A 24,182-nucleotide genomic window follows, 5' to 3' on the forward strand; every position below is an offset into this window, starting at 1 on the left:
AGCACGATGTTTCTTTCCTATTTTGTCGTTGTGGTCTTTTTTAATTTTATTTATTGCATAATCGAGCATGCCTTGGTCGTATACAAAGTACGTAAAGAGAAACAATAACATATAAAAAGTAGGAGTATTGACAAAATAATTAGTGTATCTAAACAAAATAAATTAAAGTACATCAATGCTTTAGGACATCCACAACGCTATCTCTTAATCTCATGCATCCTTCCATCTCTTAACCATCTCATTTCTTAACTATTCATTCAATTTTATTTTTTATTTTTATTTTCAACAAATCCAATTAATAAAAAACACACTTCATTAAATAAAATAAAATTACAATTTAAAATCCTAAAAATATAAAAAACACATAATTAAAATCCTCAAAAAATAAAAACACATAATTAATTCAATTACTAGACGCATTTGCTCAAATGGATCCATGAATTGATTCAATTTGGGAGAAGAAAAATGTTTTGAGATGAAGAATGTAGAGTGTTTGATTGAGAATAGAGAGTTTTTTTATGGTGGATAATTTGTGGGAATGATTTGGTATTTTATAGAAGTGATTGGAGGCTTTAAAAATATTGAAAAAAAATTAAAAATTTGAATAAAAAAGGCTAGTATAATTTTTGGAATTTTTTTTATATATTTTTTTAATTTTTGAATTTTTCTGAATTTTTAAAAAAATAAAAAAACAATCAATTTTAACGGATATAAATGACTCCCACTCGCGGGCCGGCGATTGGGCGTCACGCACGAACCACAGCTCGCCACGTCGCCAAGGCGCGTGGCGAGCTGTCTCCGAGACGGCTCCTCCGGGCGAGACACGCGACGAGATGCGCTCCGCATCACCGTCTCTTATCTGACTCGTCTCTTCGAGACGAGATGGAGACCGCAGCGCGATGTGCTTTGGATGCTACTGCTACTACTAACTACTGTTACTACTAATTTTTTTGGTCCGAGACAATCTAGTTGGCAAATTCCAAGCTGCCAAGTATCCAACCAGCCACTTTCCCCTCCAATAACAGAAAGATCCTAATATCCTATTTGTTCGGATTTTAGATAAAATGACAGTAGAAATATAATTTAGAATAAGCTGTGAGATTATTTAGTAAGATAGGTTTGACTATAACTAATTATCACATGACTATTTATCTAGGATTAAAATATGATATTCAATTTTATGATCCAAACATAATACTTCATTCGGTCCATAATAATGGAGATATTTTTTCTGTCACGGAAATTAAGAAAAAAGTGTGCAATGAATTAAATAAAAAGATAATTAAGTAGGAGAGAATAAAAGGTATAGAGATTAAAGTAAGAGTGAGGAAAAAGTAGGTGAGAAGAAATATGTTGACTTTTATTAAAAAAATAAAATGACTTCACTACTATGAAACGTATTAAAATGACAAAATGACTTCACTACTATGGAATGAAGGGAGTATATATTTAATACTATGAGATATAATCTTGCAAACTGAACACCACCCTAACAATACAAACAAGTTGTGGTGCCACTTTTAGCCATTTTTAGGAATGCACGCCACCAACGTCAAAATGACAATCGATTTATCTTTATAACTACCTTCACTACCAAGCAAAACTCACCCCCAAAACAATTACCCCCTACGTCCCAACTTAAGAGTCCTAATTAATTAGGGCACGAGTTTTAAGAAATATAAAGAAAAGTGGGTTGAATAAATCGGTGGAATATGTGTCCCACTTATATATATTACTTTTATAATATAATGTAAGTGGAATAAGTTGGTGGAATGTACTGCCTACTTCCTATTTATGATAAAAGTGAAATAAGATTCTTAAATTAGGACGGACGAAAATGGCAAAACATGACTCTTAAATTGGGACGGAATGAGTACTTATGTACTACCCAAATGAAGGAGATCTGCTTTATGGGAATTTAATCTTCAGCACAACAGAAATTTCTCCCCATCTTGGAGGTACTTTCCTCAAATTGTTACCTCAGTTTCACATCACTTTTGGATTCGCACTTAGCTAGAACACAACATTAAAGATATAGCTCAAGGCTTCAAGCAATTATCTTTGGTTTCCAAGTAATTATTCATTCAATATTGACGGACGTCGTTTCTGTTCTCATCTTCTAAATCACCATCCATAGTAACAGTTTCACGAGCATTGCTACTATTAGCAAGTGTGGTCATGACAGAGTAGTATTACAGTAAACGAGAGCCTTGCCAAACAATATTCTAGACTCGTTTCACTAAACTAATTCAGTGAGTCACAAAATCTCAGCACTCCCACTTATCATGTAAGTCATTCTTTTTCAAAAGAAGAGAGTAACTCGTTTTCTCACCAATGTTTACAATACTCAAGTCACATTCTCACTTCCGCATCGTGCACCACCGCTTAGTCAAATAATCATTAATAATTTCATTTTTGTAATTGAAAAAGTAAGATAAAAAAAAAAAACATTATCTGAAATCCAAGTAAATATCCACACCATCTTGGTGTGCGTGATGCAACCAACTATCTAAACATACTTGGTTGCGCCAATTGGTTTAGGTTGATTGTTAAAGATGATTGTTCCAATCGCAAACAAGGTTGGAATTGTTTCGACGAGGATAGACACTTGCCGCAGCTCTCTCTTCTGCAGCAAGAATTCCTCCGTCTCTCTTCATCCCACTAACGTTGCTGACAGAGTGTTGATGGATATTCAAAATTCCGGCATTATTGCTTGCCTTCGCGCCAAAAGGTCCACCATTCTTTTTTTCAATTTAGGGCTTGGAGTTTCTTACTTACATATCTCGATTTCTCTTTCTTTTTAGTGCAGAGTTAGCCGTGGAGGCTGCTCGTGCAGCACTCCGGGGTGGAATTTCCGTTGTAAGTTGTGGCCATGCCTCAAATTCTCTACTTTCAATCTTTAACTTTTGAATTTCATGCAATTAGAAAAGAGAAATGATAATATTTCTGCTGATTTAGTTTGTAAAAGTATCGAATCTGTTGGTTATATTCTTAAAAAAACTTATCTCAGATCAATTGTGTTTCAGTTGGAAATCACAATGTCAACTCCGGGTGTTTTTGAGGTAATTGTTGAATTCAAACTTGATATACCTTGTTTGCAGCTCCATTATGAAATCTTGTGTTTTTTCAACAGGCGTTGCAATGTCTGGTTCAAGAATATCCTTCAGCATCAATAGGAGTAAGTGCCATTTGGTAGAATATTTTAAACTCTTGGGTTCTCATTTGGTCTTTGACAAGGATTCTAAACAATATCAGTAATATAAAAAGCTGTGTTATGCTTATTATGTCCATGGTTTGTGTTTTTTGAGGGTTCAAATGAGAAAAAATCTCACTAGCCTTACTTTTTGAATTGCAGGTAGGAACTGTTTTAGATAGACGAGTGGCGAAAGAAGCAGTGCATATTGGAGCTAAGTTTCTTATGAGTCCTGCAATGGTGAAGGTATCATTCATATTAGAGGCCTCAAATTTATGAAAACAAATCTTTGTATTCAGATTGATTCTATTTGGTGGTATCAGGGAATTCTAAGCGATGTTGCAGAGGGCCAAGCTCTGTATATACCAGGAGCAGCAACCCCTACAGAGGTATTATCTGCATCGACTGATGGTGCCAAACTCATCAAGGTGAGCGAGCCATTTTCACCGCTTTTTGTACTTGAGAGATCAAGCATATGCTACACTGAGTCTGTTATCAAAATCTGCACTACACTCATGGAGTATTTAGTATTGTAGGTGTATCCAGTCTCTGTATTAGGTGGAGTTGAGTATTTAGCAGCATTAAAGAAGCCATTCCCCCATATCCCACTGGTGGCATCACAAGGCATGAGATTAGGTCAGAATTTATTTTTTCTTAACCACATAGAATCAAACAAAACAAAAGAAGACATTATTAATCATGTCTGCAGTTAACTGATACAGATTCAGTTGGAGCATATATATGTGAGGGAGCATCAGCTGTTGTTTTATCGGATGCCATATTTGACAAAAAGGCTATGGCCGAAAGAAATTTTCTTCGAATACATCACTTGGCATGCTCTGCTGCAACTAAGGGGAATCAAGCTGTGAGGTTAGAACTTCAATCTCTCTCTCTCTCATGTCAGCTTGCCTAAACACCTTAATTAATGTGCAGGAAAATTAAGTGTATGGATGAATGAAATTGTTATGGTGCATTTTTGGAAATGAAAGACAGCAACTATGGTTCTTGAAAATCATCTTTGTACTTGGAAAATGTTGAAGCAACATACAAGACTTTCTTGGTTGTGGGAGAAGATGACAGTTTTGTTGTAGTCCTAGTCTCGTAGTTGTAGACAATGCCCCAATGTGTTGCAGTTGGGACTTTCAACTAATTCAGCAACCACATGAATGTAAACATATAAGGAGGTAGTATACTTCCTTTTATTCCTATCATGAGTGTAGTTTGAATCCACATAACTGCACAATTTTGTTTTTATCATTACACTTGAAAAAACATAGATCATAGTACGTAGTATGTTTTAGGTACCTCAGTAACCATTGTAAATCTTCAAACATGAAATGTCGGGGTTGGATATATATCTGCTTAAATAAGATACACCGTAAACATATCATGTCTAGTACTGACCATTGGAGTACATCATAAAGCCAATGGTATTTGAGTAAGGAACAATTTTTATCTGAGTTAGTTCATGTTCAGTTTTAGGGGATTGTTCTTTCCTCATAATAGGGAACAATGGATGCTTTTGCCTTGGGTCATTGAAAATTTTCTCAAACATAGATAATTGGTGTAAAAGTAAAATAGAACTTTTCTTGTTTCTATCGAGGTACACTCCTAGAAATTAAAATTGAGATTTTTCACTCATGTGGTAATGCCATAACTTAGTGCTATTAATCTTACAAAATTTTGAAAATTTAGACTTCCGTTGAGAAATATGGTAAATATCGTAGATATAGACTTCCGTTTGAAAAATAGAGGCGCATTAGTAAAAACTACCTAGCTACAATTATTATACTTTTGTTGTACTAATAATTTTAATTCAAATAGTACTAAAATGTGAAAACGGAAAAGAATAAGGTCCCACCGAGACTTGAACTCGGGTTACTGGATTCAGAGTCCAATGTCCTAACCACTAGACCATGGGACCATTTCATGCTTAAACTACATCCATATTTATTCATATCCTCTCAAATGTTAATGCTTTCCTTTCCGAACCATAACATCTTTCTTGAGGGCCAACGCCACAACGTGGCAATATTTTTGTTGTTTAATTTGTTGACTCCAAATTCAAGTACGTATAAGTTATAACTTAATCTTCCCTTTAGAATAGGTGAATTCTTTTTAAAGCTTTTTATCTCTTTTTTAGTTGAGAGAGAATTTTCTTTTGCCTATAAATCGGCCTTTGCGTTGTATCGTTGTTTAGGGAGCCCTATTATGATTCAATATATTATACTTTTGAGTGTCAAACTCTCTTTTGCATTTCTTCCTAGCATAATTCTATCCAACTTATCAAAGATCCTTATTACAGCCCATTGTGTAAAGCCATTCTACCCTTTGATATTGAATTGCTTGTTGGGTTGAAAAGGCTCATGCATTCATTCTTGCCTACAAGTGAGGATCAATATGTTGGATCGTCAGTTTCAACCCGCGGTTAGGTGCGTCCTGGGAAATACATAAATTGAGTGTGCCATTTACAGCTACATATTTTGCTTGTTCTAATCTTTTACACCTATCGACGAATACGTAAAATTTTTATAAGCGGTAGCATTAAAAAAAATCTCACTGTAATAATAACAAATTTTTCTTTAAAAAAAAGGCTGAACAAAATTTTGATCTTCTTTTATACGTAGCCTAGTTCCACTAAAACTCCACAATGCTCAACTTATATTGCAATCGTACCTGCGGATACGAAGTTTATTTACGAAAGTTATCTTCTTAATAAAAAGATGAAATTCAAAAAGAGCAGAATGTGCTTAATTGGTTCTTACCCATAACTACTGCTCATATCTCCTTCTCATCTGCACCCAAATTCCACTTTTCTTCTCCACCGCGAGGACTTGTGAGATTAATGTCGGGCACAACCTCAACGTTCCTGTCAGCCTTTTTAACACCCGATGATGACCATTAAATAGAGGTTGCAATACAATTAATGTTGCAATAAGAGACAAGTACCTGCCACAGCTGGAGCAGTCGCCATAACAGAAAATCGATTATCATGACCATGCAGAAGAGCTTTCCTGCCCATGTACCACAAGATAGGTACCTAGAAATTAAAGTTATCAACAGCTCTCCTCTTTCCAATCGCACAGTCATAAGTTAAGTCTTTGTGAGAGAATACCTGGGTAGACGATCTATGAGGGACTGATTGGAACATTTGAGAGCACGATCGTACACAATCTCCGTCCTTTTAGCAACATCATGCCAACTGTATAGTTTTTTAATCTGCATTCAAATGATTTCGGAAAGTCAATTACGTGGTGCTTATTTGTCAAGCATGAACTTATTGGAAACCATATTTGACACAGTTCAAAAATTCCTAGGAATGAACTTTTGTTATATCTGGATAAATGATAAAGAGAATTGGAGCTTTTGGCCATAGTTTTACTGTGACTCCATTGCTTGCATTGTAGTGCAAATGAAGTTCACGTATGTCAGAGAATACTCACACGGTTGTGCATTTCTTCTGGATCAATCTGGGGAAGCAAATCTATAGCTTTTGTGATTGCCATTACCATGTCATTTGGATCTGGCTCCGCAAGAACAATAATGTCATCTGGAAGAACCTAGAAAATAAAGGTGAGCTATCAGAAACCCGAATATAAACTTTACATTTGTAAAAATGTTCAAGGCAGTGGTGCTGGAAATCTCATCCCTATTTAACGTTAGCAAGAAAGGCTGTTCTCATCAAATTTAGCAAATGTAAGTGAACACGTTAAATGACCATGCCTCTGGGACACCACCGACTCGTGTACTGACAGTCAGCAATCCACAACTAGCTGCTTCCAATATCGCTATACAGAACGCTTCTGTTAAGGAACTGTTGAAATGCACATTTATCATGTCAACAAGATTGATACAGAGTGGTGGTGGCACAAAAACTGCCCATCATAGGCTTCAGCTCTTTGGTCAGATGCTAAAAGTTTAAAATATATACTCAATGCATATTGCCTATGCTGTAATTATTTATAGCCTGGATGGGATGATAACTTAGCTTTACAGGGTCAATTGAAGATGATTTTATGGTTATGCTAAGTGGTCTTCCAGTCTTTAGGTTATCTGTTTCACTGATTTTCTTTCACAAACGGCCTATTATAGTTTCCAAGACATAGTATATAATATATTCATTCTAGAACTTGACCAAATGATGTAGTTAATGATATGTGAGTACATACATTCTCAAGGGAATTTCAGATCCTTAGAACTAGCAATGTATAGTTCTCTGCTGATAGTACTTAAAGGTTTATGAGGAAAGAATGTCAATCTCAATTTAGCAGTGAATAGTACCTATTTAAGAAGATATGTCCTGTAACCAAAACAGACTGTACTTTAGCATGTGGGACAGCACCCAACATATCAACCCGATCTTGAAGAGAGTGCTTTTCCCTCATCTCTTCCAGCCGCACTCTTTTAGGTCCATCGCCACCGATTATGAACCTTACCTGAAGGAATGTTCCAACAAGATATAGGTAAAGAAAGTCATACAGACAGTGATGGAATAAACAAACTCACATAGCAGCTTAAAATCTATTCAACACCCTAACAACGGCATTTGCAGCAATAGAATTAAAAGAGTATCTAGCATGCTATAATACTCCCTCCGTCCCGCGTTACTTGCACTAGTTTCCTTTTTGGGCGTCCCAAGTTATTTGCACTCTTTCCTTTTTTAACAAAAGACAAAACATCTAATCACTCTTTTTTTATTCTATCATTTACTTTACTCTCTCTTATCTTTCCTACTTTTTTCATCTCTCCTATTTATTTAATATAATTTCTTAACCTCCGTGCCCAACAGTAAACGTGCGACTAACCCGGGACGGAGGGAGTACTTTTTTGTGAATAACAAATATGGATAGCTACTAATTATTTTATTTACCTTTTAAAAATACAAAAGTCAGATACAAAGGAAATATTGAAACTAAGTGCTCACATTTTGATGCAAACGACAAACTTCAGGGATGACTTCAACAAGTAGATCAGCCCCTTTTCGGTAGACCAACCGACTTATCACAACTATAACAATTTCATGATTGCTGAGTCGCACTGGAGCAGGCTTGAACATTGCCGTATCCACAGCATTTGGAATAACAAAAACCCTTTCAGGTGGCAGTCCAGACCTCAACACTGTATTTTCCTTACTCGTATGTGATACACATATAGCCTGGCTGACATCGGCTAGAGTAAATTGTAAAACCTTGTTCATGTGAATACTTCCCACATCGGCAAAGCCATAAAGGGAATGATCAGTAAATACAACTTTGTATCCCATTGTGCGTGCATGCATCAGAGCTTCATGACACAGAGTTGAAAAGGCTTGGTGTCCATGCACTAATGTTATTCTCTCTCGAATCAGTATTGTTCTTATGATTGGAAGTGTTCCATAAAATGTAGGCAATGTATTCTGCATTAGAAATGGCTTCCACGGGACGTAATAAACTTTCAAACCACCAGTCATGTATCGCACTCCAGAACGATTTCCATAAGCATGGGTCATAACTATCACCTAGAAGATGGATCAATCCATGCTTATTCTATTTGTAATATCTAAGGTTGATTCAGTTACAGAAACGAACAGAATCATAATTGAGATTACGTAAGTTCAACAGTAGACGAACCTTGTGGCCGAGTTTCATCAAACACTGAGATAGATAATAAATGTGATTCTCTACTCCACCGAAGTTGGGGTAGAAAAAGTCAGATACCATTAAGATTCTATGTTTTCCTTGGTGGCTCATTTTATCTTCAGGTCTCATAGCCTACAACCAATAAAAGAATGCGACTTCAAAACTCGTAACGAACATATGTGCAATAAAAGTATGGAAAATCACTAAACTCAGCAGTAAACATCATACTGTCCTAATACACATTTGCCATCAAGACAGGCTCATACAAACAGACATAACACTAAATTAAAATTCAAATCGTTTGTCAAAAATAAAATTAACAAATTATGCCAAAAAATCCACCCAATATAATGATCAGTACATACAGACATGCTTATTAGTCCACTTCTGATATTGCTAATCTTCCTTATCAGAAAATCAATCTATTCAACAAAGAAATCCAGCTGCATTTATTATAGCTTCCGAGAAATAGCGGCAGGAGATGAGCAATCATTTGGAGGTCACTATCAAGAAATCAAGTTGGATCATTTTCCTCACAAGCACAGTAGTGCAATACCATTACAACACTCTTTCTCTATGATAAATCTAAAACTTCATTTCTATTTGAGATTATTTTACTGGTTAAAAAAAACGAGCTGCGTTGAAAGGATGCAAGTTAGGGATCAGAAAGAGGGGAAACCAACATACTCCAACTGATATGCTTAGAATAAAGAATAAAGAGATCTAACCTCGAATTGCAGTATTTTGGATGTTGAGTTGATGTGGTTTTGAAATTCAATTTCTGAAATGGAGAAAAACTAATGGAAATTGGGAATTGGGGTAAGATGCGTGGACTTCCGGCGACTTCGCCGGCAAGTTCGGGGCGGCGGCGTGCAGCTGAACGGAGAGAGAGCGGGGTGGCGCCGTGGCGGTGGAGATTACATAGAGAGATGTTGATTCATTTGATTCAATTCTTTTTCTTACTTCTCTATTTTCTAGTGGTATTTCTTTTGTTTCTAATAAAGTAGTATAAAAAAACTCACTATATAAGTAAATTCTAATTCATACATATACTCCATAAAAGAAGAATTTTAGAGAAATTTATACAAATATTATTTTGCTTAAAAATTTATTTACTAATTAAAATATTTTTTATTTATAGGTTATGTGATATAGATTTCACTTAATTTTTATAAATTTTGATTTCTATGTATTAAATTAATGATATGTACAGCGTACATGTGTTTAGTTCTAAATCTAAATTCTAACATTTAAAATTTGGAATTTTACAACTTCTCTCCACTTAAAAATTTCATCCCGAAAATTGAAACATGAATAGAATGGTAGGTATTGTCATCGCATCACGTTCTTTGGCTCTCAAATACTCCCTCCATCCCATGTAATTCGTCCCACTTTGACCGGGCATGAGTTTTAAAAATTGTAATGAAAAGTAAGTTAAAAAAGTTGGTGGAATGTGAGTTCTATTTTTATATATTAATTTTATAATAAAATGTGAATAAGAATGAGTTAGTGGAATATAAGGTCCACTACCAAATAGGGTAAAAGTAAAATGAAACAAATTATATGGGACATACCAAAATAGAATACTGGGTCAAATTATGTGGGACGAAGGGAGTACCTTTTATAACATTGTGACTTCACCACAATACTTTGACAAGAGATGTACTTTTATTTCAAAGTTCTTTGATCCATCTTCTCCTGTTTCAAGTTTGGTTGTATAGTCAATCTGTATATCTTCTCAATATTGACGTGGAACACATTATGTATCTTTTATAACTCAGGTGGTAATGCGAGTTAGTACGCTACTAGACCAACACAGTCCAAAATTTCATATGGGTCAATAAATTTTGGGCTCAACTTACCTTTCTTACCAAATCGAAGTACTTTCTTCCAGGAAGATGCTTTTAAAAACACTTTCTCAATAATACATAATTTATTATCTTTTCTCTTCAAATGTGTACAAGATTTTTGTGTATCTGCTATTTTTTCAGTTGGTTTTGTATTAATCAATTATTTTCTTCTCTCTCTTGTATAAGATTGGGTCTCACTATCTTGCTTTCACTTAGCTTTGTATTGCATAGCGGTGTTCGATATTTACGGCCATATAATACTTCATATGGAGCTACCTAAATATTGAAATTTGAAATGGTAACTATTGTTACATGCGAATTCCACTAACGGTAAGTACTTTTCCCAACTACCTTCAAAACTGATAACACAATTTCTCAACATGTCTTCTAGAATTTGTATTACTCGTACCGACCAACCATTTATATGTGGATGAAAAGTTATACTATTGTGTAGTTGAGAACCCAAGGCTTCTTGAAACTTCTTTCAGAATCATGAAGTAATCGTTGATGTCTAACGGAGATTATTGAGATAGATACTATATGTATAACTCAATTAGTGAAATAGATGATGAAAAATATGTTAATTATTTCTTTTAATTCTTCCGATTTTTATTATCTTTAATTTTCATAGTACTAGTTATTTATTTATTTATTATAACTATAGCTAGGATTATTAAAAATATGTTATTTGTCATTTATAGACTTGAGCTCAATCTATACATATAAAAAAGCCGAGTTTTGGCTTCAATTTGAATATTTATAAGTTTTGGTCTTGAATTTTAATAATTATAAATTTTGGGTCAATTTGGATATTTATAATAACTAATGAATATTTATGTATAATAAATGCCATGATATAATATAGGCCATAAACGATATAACTAATGAATTTAGACTATAAATAACAGTTACAAATGTTTACGTGTTTTGGAGTGTTTGTGGTAAGGAACGTTTCCTTGATCTTCATATCAATTAGCACAATATAGCTCTCCGTTAAAGATTATATATAAGTTATCTTTGAGCCTCTAATACAATCAATTTTTAAAATAAATTTTGGATTTTTAATACAATTTTTCATATTGATAGGAGTTACAAACCTTAATTTTTGTGACCGTTAGCCAGTTACAAATATTATAATTAGTGTAACTTATTGCAACTAATTAGCGTCTATTATAATATGCGCAAAAACGCTTGATCTTATTATTTATGATTTTATAAAATTATTTTGAAGTATGAATAAATGTGAAGTAAATAGAATAGTTCGTGCATCGCACGGGTGTGATACTAGTTAGCATAATAGACTAGCTCAAAATCAAAATGTGTAGTTGGAATTTTTTTAATCTTGTAAATTACTTACTTCTACACCATAATTAATCCGCACCGAATGGCCTGCAATCCGAGTAAAGTGGGCTGAAATCCAATGGGCTGACCAGTCTTATTGACACCCTACTTATGAGTGGAAGAAACTCATATTTAATGCTTGCAAATTATTGATTGAATAAGGGCAATTGTAGCAAGTAGGAAACTGCTAAATACAATTGTGACAAAGGGACAAATATTAAATACCTTAAAAGAGGACATAAAGACAGAAGACTTTAACAAGAAGTTGAAAGGAAGACCAAACTTCTGCCAATGCTTCACAGCCCACGAAAACAGAAAAATATTCCAGTAAATAATATGTGAACCATGTGAATCAACAGTATATTAATCTAACATCTCCCTTTCCCACTTCTTAATAAACAATATGCAGTACGTATTAATTAAATAATTAAACACGTATGGAATGTCACATATTTATTGTTTATATCTAAAGTCTTCGCTATTTACTTATCAATTAGCTCAATTTGTGTCTCCTTTTTGCACTCTAATAAGTAGTAGTACTACTAGTCAATAATACATTTGGACCACTGCTATAAGTAGTCTACATATTCTGCTGAGAATTCTGAAAAGGAGTGGTACAAGGACCAAACTATAAATACGTATAGCTAAATAATTCTATTCCAAAATTACCTATTAGCCCTTTCCTTTTATGATTTGACATGTTTAACCTTTAATTCTTATATCGATTCAAACTATAAAATTAATTTTTTAGTACCAAAGTTTACTTACTGATATAATGAAATTGAGTTATGGTACAATTGACAGAGAATAGTTGTCCTATCAGTATGATCAATTATGCTGAAAACACGAGACAACTATAATTATGAAGATTGTACATGACAACTACCCATTAACTCTAATACTTACCTAAAAAGAATAATAGCTTTATCTCAGCCAATCATAAAAAATGTCACATAATGATTGAATTAATTAAATATCGTATTATAATGTGACAAATAAAAAAGAAAGTGTACAACTAACTATACATACCCGAAAAATTGGGCAAGTTAAAGTATAGTGAATTAATGTAGCTCTGTTTTTAATATTAGTAGTAGCATTATTTTAGCTTGGAGGAAAATCTTGGACATAGGAAGGGGAAAGATTCTTGGAGAAAGATTGTCGTCCTACATTAATGATTATACCCACTTTAACTTTTTTGTCAGCTTAGAGAGGGAGAGAAGCATATTTATGTATACTGGTGAAATTGTACAAACCTCTAGAAAAAGTAGAAGTGTGTAATTTGGAGTAGGTGAGCAGTCGGTATTACTAAGCTCTTTTCCTGTTTGAAAAACAATGTAACTAATCGCTGCCGACAAGAATTTGTGTCTCTCCACTAATTCTGTAATTAGATGACATAAAAGCCAAAGCTACCATAATACTCTACTCCATTAATTTATTCTACTTTTCTACTCTCTCTCACTAGCACCCAACCAAAAAGTTAACCAATAATTGATTTCTCTGTTTTCTCACCCTCCACTCCCCTTCTTGGTGGGTAGATGAATCTCTAGTGAAATTCCATCATTTCACTAATTATGCTTATGCATACATGTATGTGTCAATGAGTACATAGACAGTGAGAGTTGACGCCAATATGAATATCATCTTTGTAGTTATACTTACTTCATAAATCTATTGCTAGTATTTCATACCTATTATTGGAAATGTTGAATATCCATATTGCATGGCTTCAATAAACCTAATTCTTGTTTTCTCCTTTAATTTGAAATACCCATAATTCTTGTTTACTCCAGTATTTATTCTTCCCAAAACATGATATATAATCCACTACTACTACTACTATGGTTTTTTTACACTTCTTGATGATTTCAACTATGACTGTAAAATAAAGATATAAGTGTAGATGATATTTTTAATTAATGTAAATTCGGGTTTAAAAAGAGGTTATACTTCATTTTCACTTTTCAGTATTCAAACTCCATTTCGATTTTAATTTTTTTTTTATAATAAATGGCTAAATACTTATCTTAAATAGACAAATAAACCAATAAGAGCGCGATATAAAAATTGTCAACTATACATTTTCATACTACAATACATAGCATGTTTTATTATAATGCATGAAATATGAAAAATAAGGATAGAATATTGAGTCTCATTATGAAATGTAGTAATAAACTCACCTCGTCAATTAATGCATTTCCTCGTATGTCTTCTTAGTTTGGTCCTCACGTAACTCTTGGCAATACATTTGCTTCACAAACAAGAACACTCATCTTGATGTGCCTCGTTGACAACCAACATATAATAATGGTAAAGAGAAAAACAAGATACTCCTACTACAATATTAAAACATGATTTCTAACAATACATTGATGGTGTAATCAAATGAAATGAGAAAGTGGAAGAATAATAATAATTCATGAATAAGCAAAGCAAACACAAAAAAAAAGAAAAGTAGAGAAGCACATGAAAAATGGTGGATAATGATAAGTTTGCATCTACAATTAGTCAAATCTTGGTTATGCAATCACTGTCGACAATTTTGATCAACTTTGGGTCCCCTTTATGCGATGATGGGGGGCATCACCCAACGAATCTGCATGAACACCACCACCTTTCCAATGTTTAAAACTTAACCATGATTCCAATAAAGCCTTCTCTCCAACAACCAAAATTTGGAGTAGACTCCCACTTTGCTTTGCTCTTGGTGGGCCATCCCTCACATTCACCCTTTGCTCTCTTCATCTTCTCATTTTGTCAACTAGATGCTTCTGCCATAACAATTCCATCAGTTGTTGCAATTCTCTTCCAATACAAGTATATAATTCACCAATAACAAGCATGCTTTTCTAGTCTACAAATTTTGATATCATGAAAACAAGTGTGGTTTGTGAGATCATTTCAATTGCACTAACAAGGTAGCTATCCATAAAAGGCCATCAAGTGAGCCAACCTCTCATTTCATTTACTAATTCTAATCTCCTTTTCAACCAATACACTAACCACAAGAATTCAAACAAAACTCAAATAAAATAATGAAAAAACCAGCAAAACTATAATACAAAGATGTTAATAAAAAAAGGGGAAATCTTACACAGAGGAAGTATCAACAAAAACCTCATTGAGCACATCGTCCTCACCATTTGCCAATCCGAAAAGCTCGTTCTCCTTGTCGTCGCCATCATCGCCAAACTCCCGCTTCGAATGTGCAGATATGAACATCAACTTATGAGCCCTGTCCATCCCCACCCTCGAATGCGAATGAGCACTCACCCATCTCAGCAACGACGAGTTGCGTTTGTAGCCAGACGACGACGTAGCATGGAGGAAGATAAGCCTAACTGCCACCTTCCCCAACGACTTGAGCTCCGTTAAATGCGCCTCCCACACAAGCCTACTACTCTGCGGGTTGGCAATCCTCATCTTCCCCGTGCTCGGATCCCTCTGCTTCAGCTGCACAGCTTGCGCGTACACTGGATCCAGCCCTTCCGTCCGCCACTTCATCAGCTCCATGAGCGCAATGTGCGCCTCCTCCCTTGACACGAGCCGCATTATAAGCTTGTCCACGTCCTTCTCCTGCTCGTGGCTCAAGCATTTGAAGGGCGGGAGGTACTTCCCGCTAGCATCCCTAATCAAGTAGAGCGGGTCGAGAATGAACGCAGCTGCCCATGCCGGATGGTAGTTCTTCTTGAACCTCGATTCGATCACCTTCTCCACGGGTGCTACCATAATGTTGAACTTAGAGCACCAGTCCTTCACTTTGAGTTTAAGCTCCTCCCATAGAGGCAGGCATTGCCCGATCCGCGGCTTCTCTGTCTCGATGTCTTGAGCCATTGTCTTGATCAGCTTCACTAAAGAGTGCACGGCTTCTAACTCGTTCCAGAAGTGAGGATTCCTCATTGTCTCCGCGACTTCCCTAGCGATCGGCTCCTCTATTTTGTAGGACTCATCCGACAGCACCAAATGCAGGGCACGAGCAGAGCTCAGAATATCCTCAACGAGCGCGTAAACAGCCCAAAAATCCGAGGCATCGAACGGAACCCTCAGCAAGCCGGCGTGGCCGTATTCCTGCAGCTGGAATTTCTGAAAGCTGTGGCGAATTTGGGATTTGTTGTTGACGAAAGCCGCGAGCTTCATGCAGTTGTTCGCCACGTTCTTGAACAGGACAAGCTCTTTCCCTAAATCCTTGATCAGACTAGTGAAGCCTTGATACTGACAGCAGAGGTTCACCATCCACGGATGCTGACTCTCGAGATTCGCCAATGCTTTGGCCTTGAACTTGTCGGAAACGACGCCCACGCATTGACGCACATTGGAATCGCAAATGTCGGTTATGGTATCCCAGAGGACCTCCTCGGCGTACTTGGAGTGGACGTAGCCGGTGGTGAAGACGGCCCTCCGGAAGACGCTGGTGCCGTTGGGGAGATTGAGGGATAAATTGACCAAATTGCCATCGCGGGTGAAGTCGTGCGGCTTCCAGCCGTCGGAGGCGATTTGGAAGAACATGGCGTCGCGGATTTTGGCCTCGCATTTGGACTTGACCTCGTCGTACTTGGCGTCTAATCGGGAGCCGGCGAAGTCGGGCTTGGAGATGGCGGGGAGGCCGACTTGATTGAGGAAGGCTTTGAATTTGGGGTGGTCGAGGCTGGAGAAGGAGACGGAGCCGCAGCATTCGTAGACCCAATCGGCGAGGGAGTCGAGGGCGGAGTCGACCTGGGCCTTGCTCAATGCCGGCGAGGGAGAGGCTTTGGGGCTCTTGAGGCGCTTCACGCTGTCTTCCAGCACTGCTAGAGCGCCCAGATCCTCTTTTCCGCCGGAGAGGACTAATTGCTGCTGGTGGCCGTACAGGCCGGAGGGGCTTGCGCCGCCGGAGGTGACGATTAGGCTCGTGCTCGGCGGCGGGTAGGCTAAATCCACTGTGAATCTCGAGGGGTCGACGATTGCAAGGGGAGGGATGACGGAGGAGGTGCCGTTGCCGCCGCCGGAGGAGGAGGAGGAGGCGCGTTTGCGGTGGTTGTGGGGCGGGTGAGGGGAGGTGGGGGAGAGAGTGGCGGAGGCGGAAGAAGGGGGGAGGGAGGAGATGGGCTTGGGGGCGGAGGCGAAGTTGGGGCAGGTGCCGCGCTTGAGGTGCTCGGAGGCGGTGCGGGAGGGGTTGGAGGCGGAGAAGACGGCGTCGCAGAGGGAGCAGCGGAGCTTGACGGCTTTGGGGAGGCCGGTGTCGGAGTTGTTGACGAGAATGGGCTCCAGGTGGGCCCAGTACCAGGCGCCCTTCCCTTTAATCGCCTTGGTCCGTACCATCACCAGCCCCTCGTACCGCTTGCTCACCGCCTTCGCGGCCAGCTCCTCCGATGGGGCCGAGGTCGACTCCAGCGGCGGCGTCGCGGCGGCATTAGTTGCGGCCATTGTGTGTGGGGAAAGCTGTGGTGATTAATACGTTTGTGGCACGAGGCGAAATTAATTAGGTAGTGTGATTTATTATATGTGGAGGATTTTGATGGTGTTGAACGTGGAGTTGACTAGGTCGTGACGGCGGTCGTGGCCGTGGGTGCATTATATGAGTGTGAAAGGGAGGCGGAGGGTGGAGGCTGTGGGCGGAGGGCGGTGAGGGGGGTTTTGGGGAATGTATTGAAGGGAGGAGAAAAGAGAGAGAGAGAGCAAATGAGCAATGGAGTTAGTGCAGAGAGAGAGAGAGAAGGGAAATAGGAATATGGTGTGTAGTTGAAATGAGTTTGGCTGCTAAGAGAGCAGAACTGTTACTTCAAACGCGCGCGTGTCTACTGTTGATGAATAGAAGCTTCTAAGACCTCCGTCACATCGTCAAACCTTTTTATTCATCTGATATTTTAACTAGTCCCTTTCTCTATTTATATTACTAATATAATACTATTCATTAAAGTATTCTTGGACATCTTATTAAGGACAACCAACAACACTATAGTATTTATGAATTTTACATTTTTTTATCACATGTAATATAATACTCACAATGTCATTTACTAGAAAAGTTTCGTTAGGCATCATTAATTATGTACCATCTCCTTTTATTTTATTTAAGTAGTAGTATAATTGTAATTTCGTATATTTATATATCATAATTATTTTGATACGAGAATAATAAAAACAAATGACACTAACATTTTAAGAATAAATAAAAAAAATCAAAATTGATAGTATATAATGTAAAAAATTACAACTACATTAAAAGCCTCTCAATTCCCCGTCGGTCATTTAATTAGCGATGCGTTTGCAAATGTTCCTCATCCGTCTAAGATGTGTTTTTGTTGTATGCTTTGTAATATAAATTCCACAACGCTGACTTATTATATTGTAAATCACCGTCTGGATACACATGTAATTAAGTTGCTCGTTGTCGCATTGCTCGTGTTTGTTGCCTTCCATTATGCGTTGCATTTATTCACTTTTTGTCCATTTAGACGACTCCTACTCTATAGCACACCAACGCTTCTCATCTGCGTTGTCGCTTAGAATATAGTTGACATCCCATATGGTGGTGAATTGGCTGTTGGAGTTGTGCTCCATTCTCTTTATTTGGGTTGATACAGAAAACACGCTTTGAGCTACTTGTAATCTTATTTCCTGATTACATTAAAATAAATAATTTTCATTACATTGTTTTTGGTTTTTTTTTTTTATAATTAGAAGTCCAATTATTTTGCATTATAATATAAGAGGTGATTAGGTGTAACCGAAGAGTGCAGTGCCTTAGCATACTAACATTGAGATTACGAATGACATTAATGTGATATAGAGAGCTGAACATGATTGCAATGAGATAAGTTTTCTTGTTGATTTTGAATGACAAGATTTCAGTGATTATTATTTCTTGATCATGCATATGACATTGAGCATATATCATTAATTATTTATTTCTTTGACTTGTTAGATGGGTTTTTTCTTCTGATATCTTGGATTAATAATAATTAATGTCTAGGGATGTTATTGTTATTGTTATTGTTATTTCTTCTTAGATGTTATTGTTATTTATTTAAACCGTGTCTTGAAAAAAGTGATATTGATTGATTATGAAGTGTTTAAGGTACATGTTTTATTTTATGTAAACTTTGTTTAATTGGAATTTAATTCCTCTATAATAAATAATTAAGTGTTTTGGAAAATACAACTCTTAAAAAAATAAGTTAATGATATCAAGAGTTAAACGGATACTGGATATTTAAAAACGATGAAATAATCAACATGTAGAGTTTAACTCATTTTGGGTCAATCATATGACACGCATATTAATTTAAGGCCCCGTCGCATTATGGGCCATTCGATTTAGGGTAATTCGAATGACTTTTTCGGGTTATAAATTTTTAATTTTAACCGCTCATATTAATTTCAGGACAACCCCATTACTGGCTATTCAATTTAGCATTATGCGAATGAATTTTTTCTGGTAAATTTTAGCCTCAACCACTTAACCTTATCAAGTTGGGCTATTTGAATCAACCCGCATGTTTTATCATGAAACTGACGTCCCTAGCTATTCCCTCATAGAATTTTACTAAGAACTTTACTAAACACATAAAAATGGATGAGAACATATCCCCACCTCGACATCTCGGTAAAATGTTTCACTATTAAGAATAAAGTAGTAAATACTAAGATTTATCCCCGGTCCTATAAAAGCATGGTAAACTAAAATTTTCGATAAAGAAAACCCTCAATATCTAGTAAAATTAAAAATATGATATTGGAATATTCACATGACTCACAACTCGATAATAAATTAGAATTCGAATTATGTATCCATGCATATCGTGACGCATTACAATGGTAGTGTGACATGGGTCCACGGTCCAATCATCCAATTTGATCAATTATGGGCTAAATTAAAAACCGAGTAGAAATAAAAAAGGGCCGAATTAGTAATGCTTGGTAGAATGTCTACCATTAGATTCAGGTGAATTCAAATGAGCCTCACAATTATGGAAAGGAGTCTGACCATTTTTATTCGGCCCACACATTTATCTTCCACATATAGTATATTGATACCTATGTAACAATATAATGACACTATACTGCAATCACTATACCGCATTCAGTATACGTGTGCATTTAAATTGTTGTATTTATAGTATTATAACTCTATATCACAACTAATACAAATGCAACTTCTGACATACCATCAATATTGGAGTCTCTTCATATTTTTGGTTCGATGCAAGTACCATATTATATAGTGAACTTAAGCCAAATCATCAATAGCGAAATCACCACTAGCAAACTAGATCAGAAAAATCAATATTGAACTACTACATAGTAACTAGCAATTTCATCCCAAACCAAATTACTTGTAGAAAAGTAGTACTACTACAAGAAAAATATTAACTTGTGACTAAGTGAACAATATAAACCGAAGATAAAAATTTGTGTTAAGGCAATCACTTGCCCCAAACAATCAACCTTTTTTTTCCCACCTAAAAACAACAAGATAATGGCAACTACAGACTAAAAAGAAGAGATTCTAGACCAACACTACTACAAACGATACATGAGTTCAACTCAAAGGATAAATTGTAGTATGAAGATACAATACATGAGAAAAAAACAAGCGCAACTAAGGCACTAATTCGAAACATGAACCTTGCTCTGGAATTGGCGTACACGCCGTGGTTTAAGGCAAGCGTTTAAGAGACAAGATTCCTCAAATAGGAGCCTCCTTCAAAAGGAATACTATGCAGATGAGGTCGGTAAGAAATCAGAATCCTCTAACCGGGCAAAGTCACATTGATGTCAGTAGGCTTGTTCTTTGATTCTTGGGGCATCGAAGACCAACTATCACCACGAAACGATGGGGATGTATGGTAAGTGTCTTCCATACCTGCACTGGAGATGGGTATGGCAGCAGTAGGTATAATAGCCAAGGAGTCGGGTTTTTGTTTCTTAGTTGTCTGCTCGAGCTGGTTGCCTGCGAGAAAGCTTCCCACTACAATCTATTGCAAAACACGAGAAATCAAAATTATGGTTACATGAACAAATATTTATGTAGCTGCTAAGAAAAAGATTGCACGGTAAGTGTGCGTTTACTTTTCATAATTGATAAGATACATGATTTCTCCTATCCTAACCTTTGAAGGTTATATGAATCAAACAAAATTAGCGCAAACGACAGATATTATCGAGGGAAAAATTTATAGTTCCAATCCATCTTAGTAAAAATGGACTAGTCTACACTATTCATATCTATCTGAAGCTAATTGTCAAAAAGTAAACGCTGCCTAACGGAAATGTAAATACTAGAAATTCACTTTTCGAGCTGCTGATACCTGTACAGGACTCGCGGCTACTAATAAGCCAGCAACTCCACCTCCAACAACACGCCCATCAGGACTAGCCAAAGAAACACTCATGCCACCAGATCTGTTTCTCATTCCTCCAGTCTCCGAGGGCATGAATGAGCCAGTCAACGACAGTATCTCAAAGCGACCCTGGTCAACACAACAAATAACGATAAAAATATGTTGGTTGATGACAACTGACTAACATCTACAGGAGAAGAATAACGAGCAGGCAAGACTAGTTCAGGATAACATATCAATGCATTCCCATCTAACATAACATAAGAATGAAATGGCAAACAGAAGTTATCACTAAAGTATATCTCCTTATCTTGAAACATGTCAAAACATATGATTAAAAACAGGATGTGCTAATATATTCTCCTGCTAATAGCCTAATATATCACTGAAGTCATTAAAACCATTAATACTTTAATAATTCTATCCTCAAAATTAAACAACAAAACATCATAATCAGTTCCATGACTTTTCTAGTTCAAATCCAAGGACAAAGATAAAACAAATCATTAATCAATCTCCACTTAAGATGCGGTTCAGCTTCTGAAGACATATTTCAGAAACCGAAATTGAGAAAATCAAATAACTCTGCTTATAACCCAAATATTAGACTTCAGTTATATCTAAACATAAGCTAGATATAGAAAAATAGGACTAACATGAACTATCTCAATATCAGGTTTGACTAAACAACCATAATTTATAACCAAACAGGACAAAGCCATAAAAAGGCAGTCTGAAGAAGAAAAAAGATAAATTTTAATTATTAAAATCAGAACCTACTTCCATAGAGATGGCGTCCAAGAAACACTAGTAAAATATTCAAAATAAAAATATGCTTGGAAGAAAACACTTCACATATTAGAAATGGTTATGCATGGATAATTATGAAAGAGATATTTCACTTAGTAGAGTAAACTAAGGAAAGTTTAAACTATTGTAGTACCTCATACGTCAATGTACCACCGGAAGAATCAGGTTGACGAAGAGTTACACTTGAAATTACACCATTAGCCGAGAGAATGCATATTGCTCGGGGACCTTGCTGAGAGAACGATATGACCTTCATAGTGACATCCTGTAAACCATAAAGATACAAATGGATTGTTTGAAAATAAGCTATCAAAAAAAGCAGGAATAGGTAGATAAGACATGCAAACTTATCGCTATTTGAACAACGATCAAACTTTGGTTAAACATGAGAACATCGAAAGTAAAGAATCACAAGCAGGCACATGTACTCTAGAGAGCGGTGAGAGATAATTTGATCAATATCAACATAAAATGTCATGGAAAACATATTTATTCCCTTTTACCTCTCCAGCATTGACCGTGATAATATGAGGTGTAAAATTAGCACCAACTGAACATGAAACCCATTCACCTACAAAATCAAAAATAGCATCAATCAGCAACTAAGATATCTAGAATGTGTGCTGTCTGTAATCAATTTCCTTGCACCACCAAAAAGTCCAACATACAGTGTTTCACACAAAATAAAATCTGATGGAAAAACCACCAAAATCGAATACCATCACGTGAATTTTTACGCAACTTCTTCAGCTCAAGGCAGGTGAATGATGAATGAGTTTCATATAGATAACTACCATCAGCAGAATTTTAGCGAAAAAGGGCAGCTAAGTACCACTAATTGTTCTCATTTTCCACTAGACAAATTAATTCAGCTACAACATCCACTCCCTTGAATACCAGACACAAAAATTACAAGATAATACACCCACATTGAAGCTTCTAATAACGAATTTCAACCCTATTCCACAAAAGTGAAAAAGAAAAGAAAAAAAATCCATAAATTAAGTCCCGTGCAGCAAATGAACGCAGGTGTCAATTAATTGAAGAAGCCAACTCCAAAAGGGAAAGAAAGGGAAAGGGCTCTCTCAGTAACTTCCATAATTTCAAGATTCCCTTTTTCCCCACACTTTGAAAACCAGCCATTTCCCCCAAACCTATCACACTTGGATCAATCTCTCAACAGGCCCCACACACTTAAATTCCAAATCATCATGTGCTTAGATTTCCAGTGTCGGATTCAGACAACACAGCACACAACATAAGCCTCACAGATCGCTGCATAACATAAAACCCAACTCCATCAACATGCATGCACCACACACACACACACGCACTCACCCATACTCTCCGTCTCCATCACTGGCATCTGAACCTTGGCAGCGGAGGAGATAGAAGACCGGATTTTCCCGCGCTTTGAGACGGCCGAGAAGTCGATAACCGGAGGCGGAGCAGAGGAAGAAATCGGCTTGGGAGAGAGAGCCCCAGCAACTGACCCATCAGGGCCGTACTTCCTCGGCCTTCCCCTCTTCTTCTTCAAGATTGCAACAGTCCCAGCCACGGCCACGGCCGCTGCCGGCGGAGGCGGAGGAGGAGTTGCAGAAGCTGGAGGCGGCGGAGTCACGGCGGCGGGTGGTGGCGCTGATACAGGGGGGGTTTCGGCGGCGGTCCTGGGAGCCACATGGTAGTCCGACGGAGCATCTGATCCCACCACTGTTACTCCGCTGCCACTCAAAGTATTACTCACTTCCATTACTAAGCAAGCTGGTATCAGATTTTTTTTCCCTTCAAAATCTCATTATTTTTAAACAAGCTTTTCTTGGACTCTGATAAGCTATTAGAGAGAAAGAAAAGTTGTAAAAAAAATAAAAAAAATAAAAATTGGTTATGAGGGAGAAAATTGTTGGAGATGAAGAAGGATTTTCAGGGAGAAAGATTGGATTTTTGGAGGAAAAAACAGAGATTTGGAAGAGAAAAAGGTTTGGTGATGGGAAAAATGGGAAAATATGAGGTTTAGGAAGTTAAAAAAAAGCCAATTTAGGTTCTCTAA

The 24,182-nt window shown here is 36.9% G+C and overlaps 4 protein-coding genes and 1 non-coding gene across 10 annotated transcripts; 1 reads left to right on the forward strand and 4 right to left on the reverse strand.

The window, feature by feature from the left end:
- Window positions 1–2,487: 2,487 nt before the first annotated feature.
- On the forward strand, window positions 2,488–4,450 carry LOC125215523 (KHG/KDPG aldolase-like). Of its 3 annotated transcripts, XM_048116964.1 has the most exons (9): window positions 2,495–2,731; window positions 2,805–2,859; window positions 3,027–3,062; window positions 3,134–3,178; window positions 3,356–3,439; window positions 3,517–3,621; window positions 3,730–3,829; window positions 3,916–4,063; window positions 4,127–4,450. In XM_048116964.1, the coding sequence occupies exons 1-9, from the start codon at window positions 2,556–2,558 to the stop codon at window positions 4,149–4,151; spliced, it is 774 nt and encodes a 257-aa protein (XP_047972921.1). In that variant the 5' UTR covers window positions 2,495–2,555; the 3' UTR covers window positions 4,152–4,450. The 3 variants fall into 3 exon arrangements, with proteins under 3 accessions (XP_047972923.1, XP_047972922.1, XP_047972921.1); XM_048116966.1 differs by lacking the exon at window positions 4,127–4,450 and having other exon boundaries at window positions 2,488–2,731; window positions 3,903–4,040; XM_048116965.1 differs by lacking the exon at window positions 3,730–3,829 and having other exon boundaries at window positions 2,489–2,731; window positions 3,903–4,063.
- Window positions 4,451–5,045: 595 nt separating this feature from the next.
- Window positions 5,046–5,117, reverse strand: TRNAQ-CUG. Its single transcript has one exon. It is a non-coding gene; the product is annotated as a tRNA-Gln (tRNA).
- A 636-nt stretch (window positions 5,118–5,753) lies between these two features.
- LOC125210960 (phosphatidylinositol N-acetylglucosaminyltransferase subunit A) lies at window positions 5,754–9,776 on the reverse strand. Its single transcript, XM_048110611.1, has 10 exons — window positions 9,540–9,776; window positions 8,803–8,943; window positions 8,118–8,690; window positions 7,475–7,629; window positions 6,917–7,007; window positions 6,637–6,753; window positions 6,309–6,412; window positions 6,143–6,233; window positions 5,959–6,070; window positions 5,754–5,869 (listed from the first exon to the last, which is right to left on the reverse strand). The coding sequence occupies exons 2-9, from the start codon at window positions 8,938–8,940 to the stop codon at window positions 5,972–5,974; spliced, it is 1,368 nt and encodes a 455-aa protein (XP_047966568.1). The 5' UTR covers window positions 8,941–8,943; window positions 9,540–9,776; the 3' UTR covers window positions 5,754–5,869; window positions 5,959–5,971.
- A 4,534-nt stretch (window positions 9,777–14,310) lies between these two features.
- Window positions 14,311–17,727, reverse strand: LOC125216048. Of its 4 annotated transcripts, none has more exons than XM_048117655.1 (2): window positions 15,143–17,727; window positions 14,311–14,773 (listed from the first exon to the last, which is right to left on the reverse strand). In XM_048117655.1, the coding sequence occupies exons 1-2, from the start codon at window positions 17,403–17,405 to the stop codon at window positions 14,760–14,762; spliced, it is 2,277 nt and encodes a 758-aa protein (XP_047973612.1). In that variant the 5' UTR covers window positions 17,406–17,727; the 3' UTR covers window positions 14,311–14,759. The 4 variants fall into 4 exon arrangements, with proteins under 4 accessions (XP_047973612.1, XP_047973610.1, XP_047973609.1 ...); XM_048117653.1 differs by having other exon boundaries at window positions 14,311–14,770; window positions 15,097–17,726; XM_048117652.1 differs by having other exon boundaries at window positions 15,097–17,725.
- Window positions 17,728–20,350: 2,623 nt separating this feature from the next.
- On the reverse strand, window positions 20,351–24,182 carry LOC125208891 (AT-hook motif nuclear-localized protein 1-like). Its single transcript, XM_048108402.1, has 5 exons — window positions 23,474–24,182; window positions 22,639–22,706; window positions 22,269–22,400; window positions 21,293–21,454; window positions 20,351–20,959 (listed from the first exon to the last, which is right to left on the reverse strand). Exons 1-5 carry the CDS (start codon window positions 23,883–23,885, stop codon window positions 20,735–20,737), a joined length of 999 nt encoding a protein of 332 aa, XP_047964359.1. The 5' UTR covers window positions 23,886–24,182; the 3' UTR covers window positions 20,351–20,734.

This window comes from Salvia hispanica, chromosome 3 (assembly GCF_023119035.1).
Source record: "Salvia hispanica cultivar TCC Black 2014 chromosome 3, UniMelb_Shisp_WGS_1.0, whole genome shotgun sequence".
NCBI classification, from domain to species: Eukaryota; Viridiplantae; Streptophyta; class Magnoliopsida; order Lamiales; family Lamiaceae; genus Salvia; species Salvia hispanica.

Excerpts from the sequence above, each read along its gene's own strand:
- LOC125215523 (XM_048116964.1), top strand. The coding sequence starts at position 2,556 with ATGATTGTTCCAATCGCAAACAAGGTTGGAATTGTTTCGACGAGGATA. Across the intron at positions 2,732-2,804 it reads GCTTGCCTTCGCGCCAAAAG|TGCAGAGTTAGCCGTGGAGG; the intron begins GTCCACCATTCT and ends CTTTCTTTTTAG. Across the intron at positions 3,830-3,915 it reads ATCACAAGGCATGAGATTAG|ATTCAGTTGGAGCATATATA; the intron begins GTCAGAATTTAT and ends TAACTGATACAG.
- LOC125210960 (XM_048110611.1), bottom strand. The coding sequence starts at position 8,940 with ATGAGACCTGAAGATAAAATGAGCCACCAAGGAAAACATAGAATCTTA. Across the intron at positions 6,413-6,636 it reads CAGAAGAAATGCACAACCGT|ATTAAAAAACTATACAGTTG; the intron begins GTGAGTATTCTC and ends ATTTGAATGCAG. Across the intron at positions 6,071-6,142 it reads GACTGCTCCAGCTGTGGCAG|GCTGACAGGAACGTTGAGGT; the intron begins GTACTTGTCTCT and ends GGTGTTAAAAAG.
- LOC125216048 (XM_048117652.1), bottom strand. The coding sequence starts at position 17,405 with ATGGCCGCAACTAATGCCGCCGCGACGCCGCCGCTGGAGTCGACCTCG.
- LOC125208891 (XM_048108402.1), bottom strand. The coding sequence starts at position 23,885 with ATGGAAGTGAGTAATACTTTGAGTGGCAGCGGAGTAACAGTGGTGGGA. Across the intron at positions 22,707-23,473 it reads GATGGAGACGGAGAGTATGG|GTGAATGGGTTTCATGTTCA; the intron begins GTGAGTGCGTGT and ends TTGATTTTGTAG. Across the intron at positions 20,960-21,292 it reads TAGCCGCGAGTCCTGTACAG|ATTGTAGTGGGAAGCTTTCT; the intron begins GTATCAGCAGCT and ends GTTTTGCAATAG.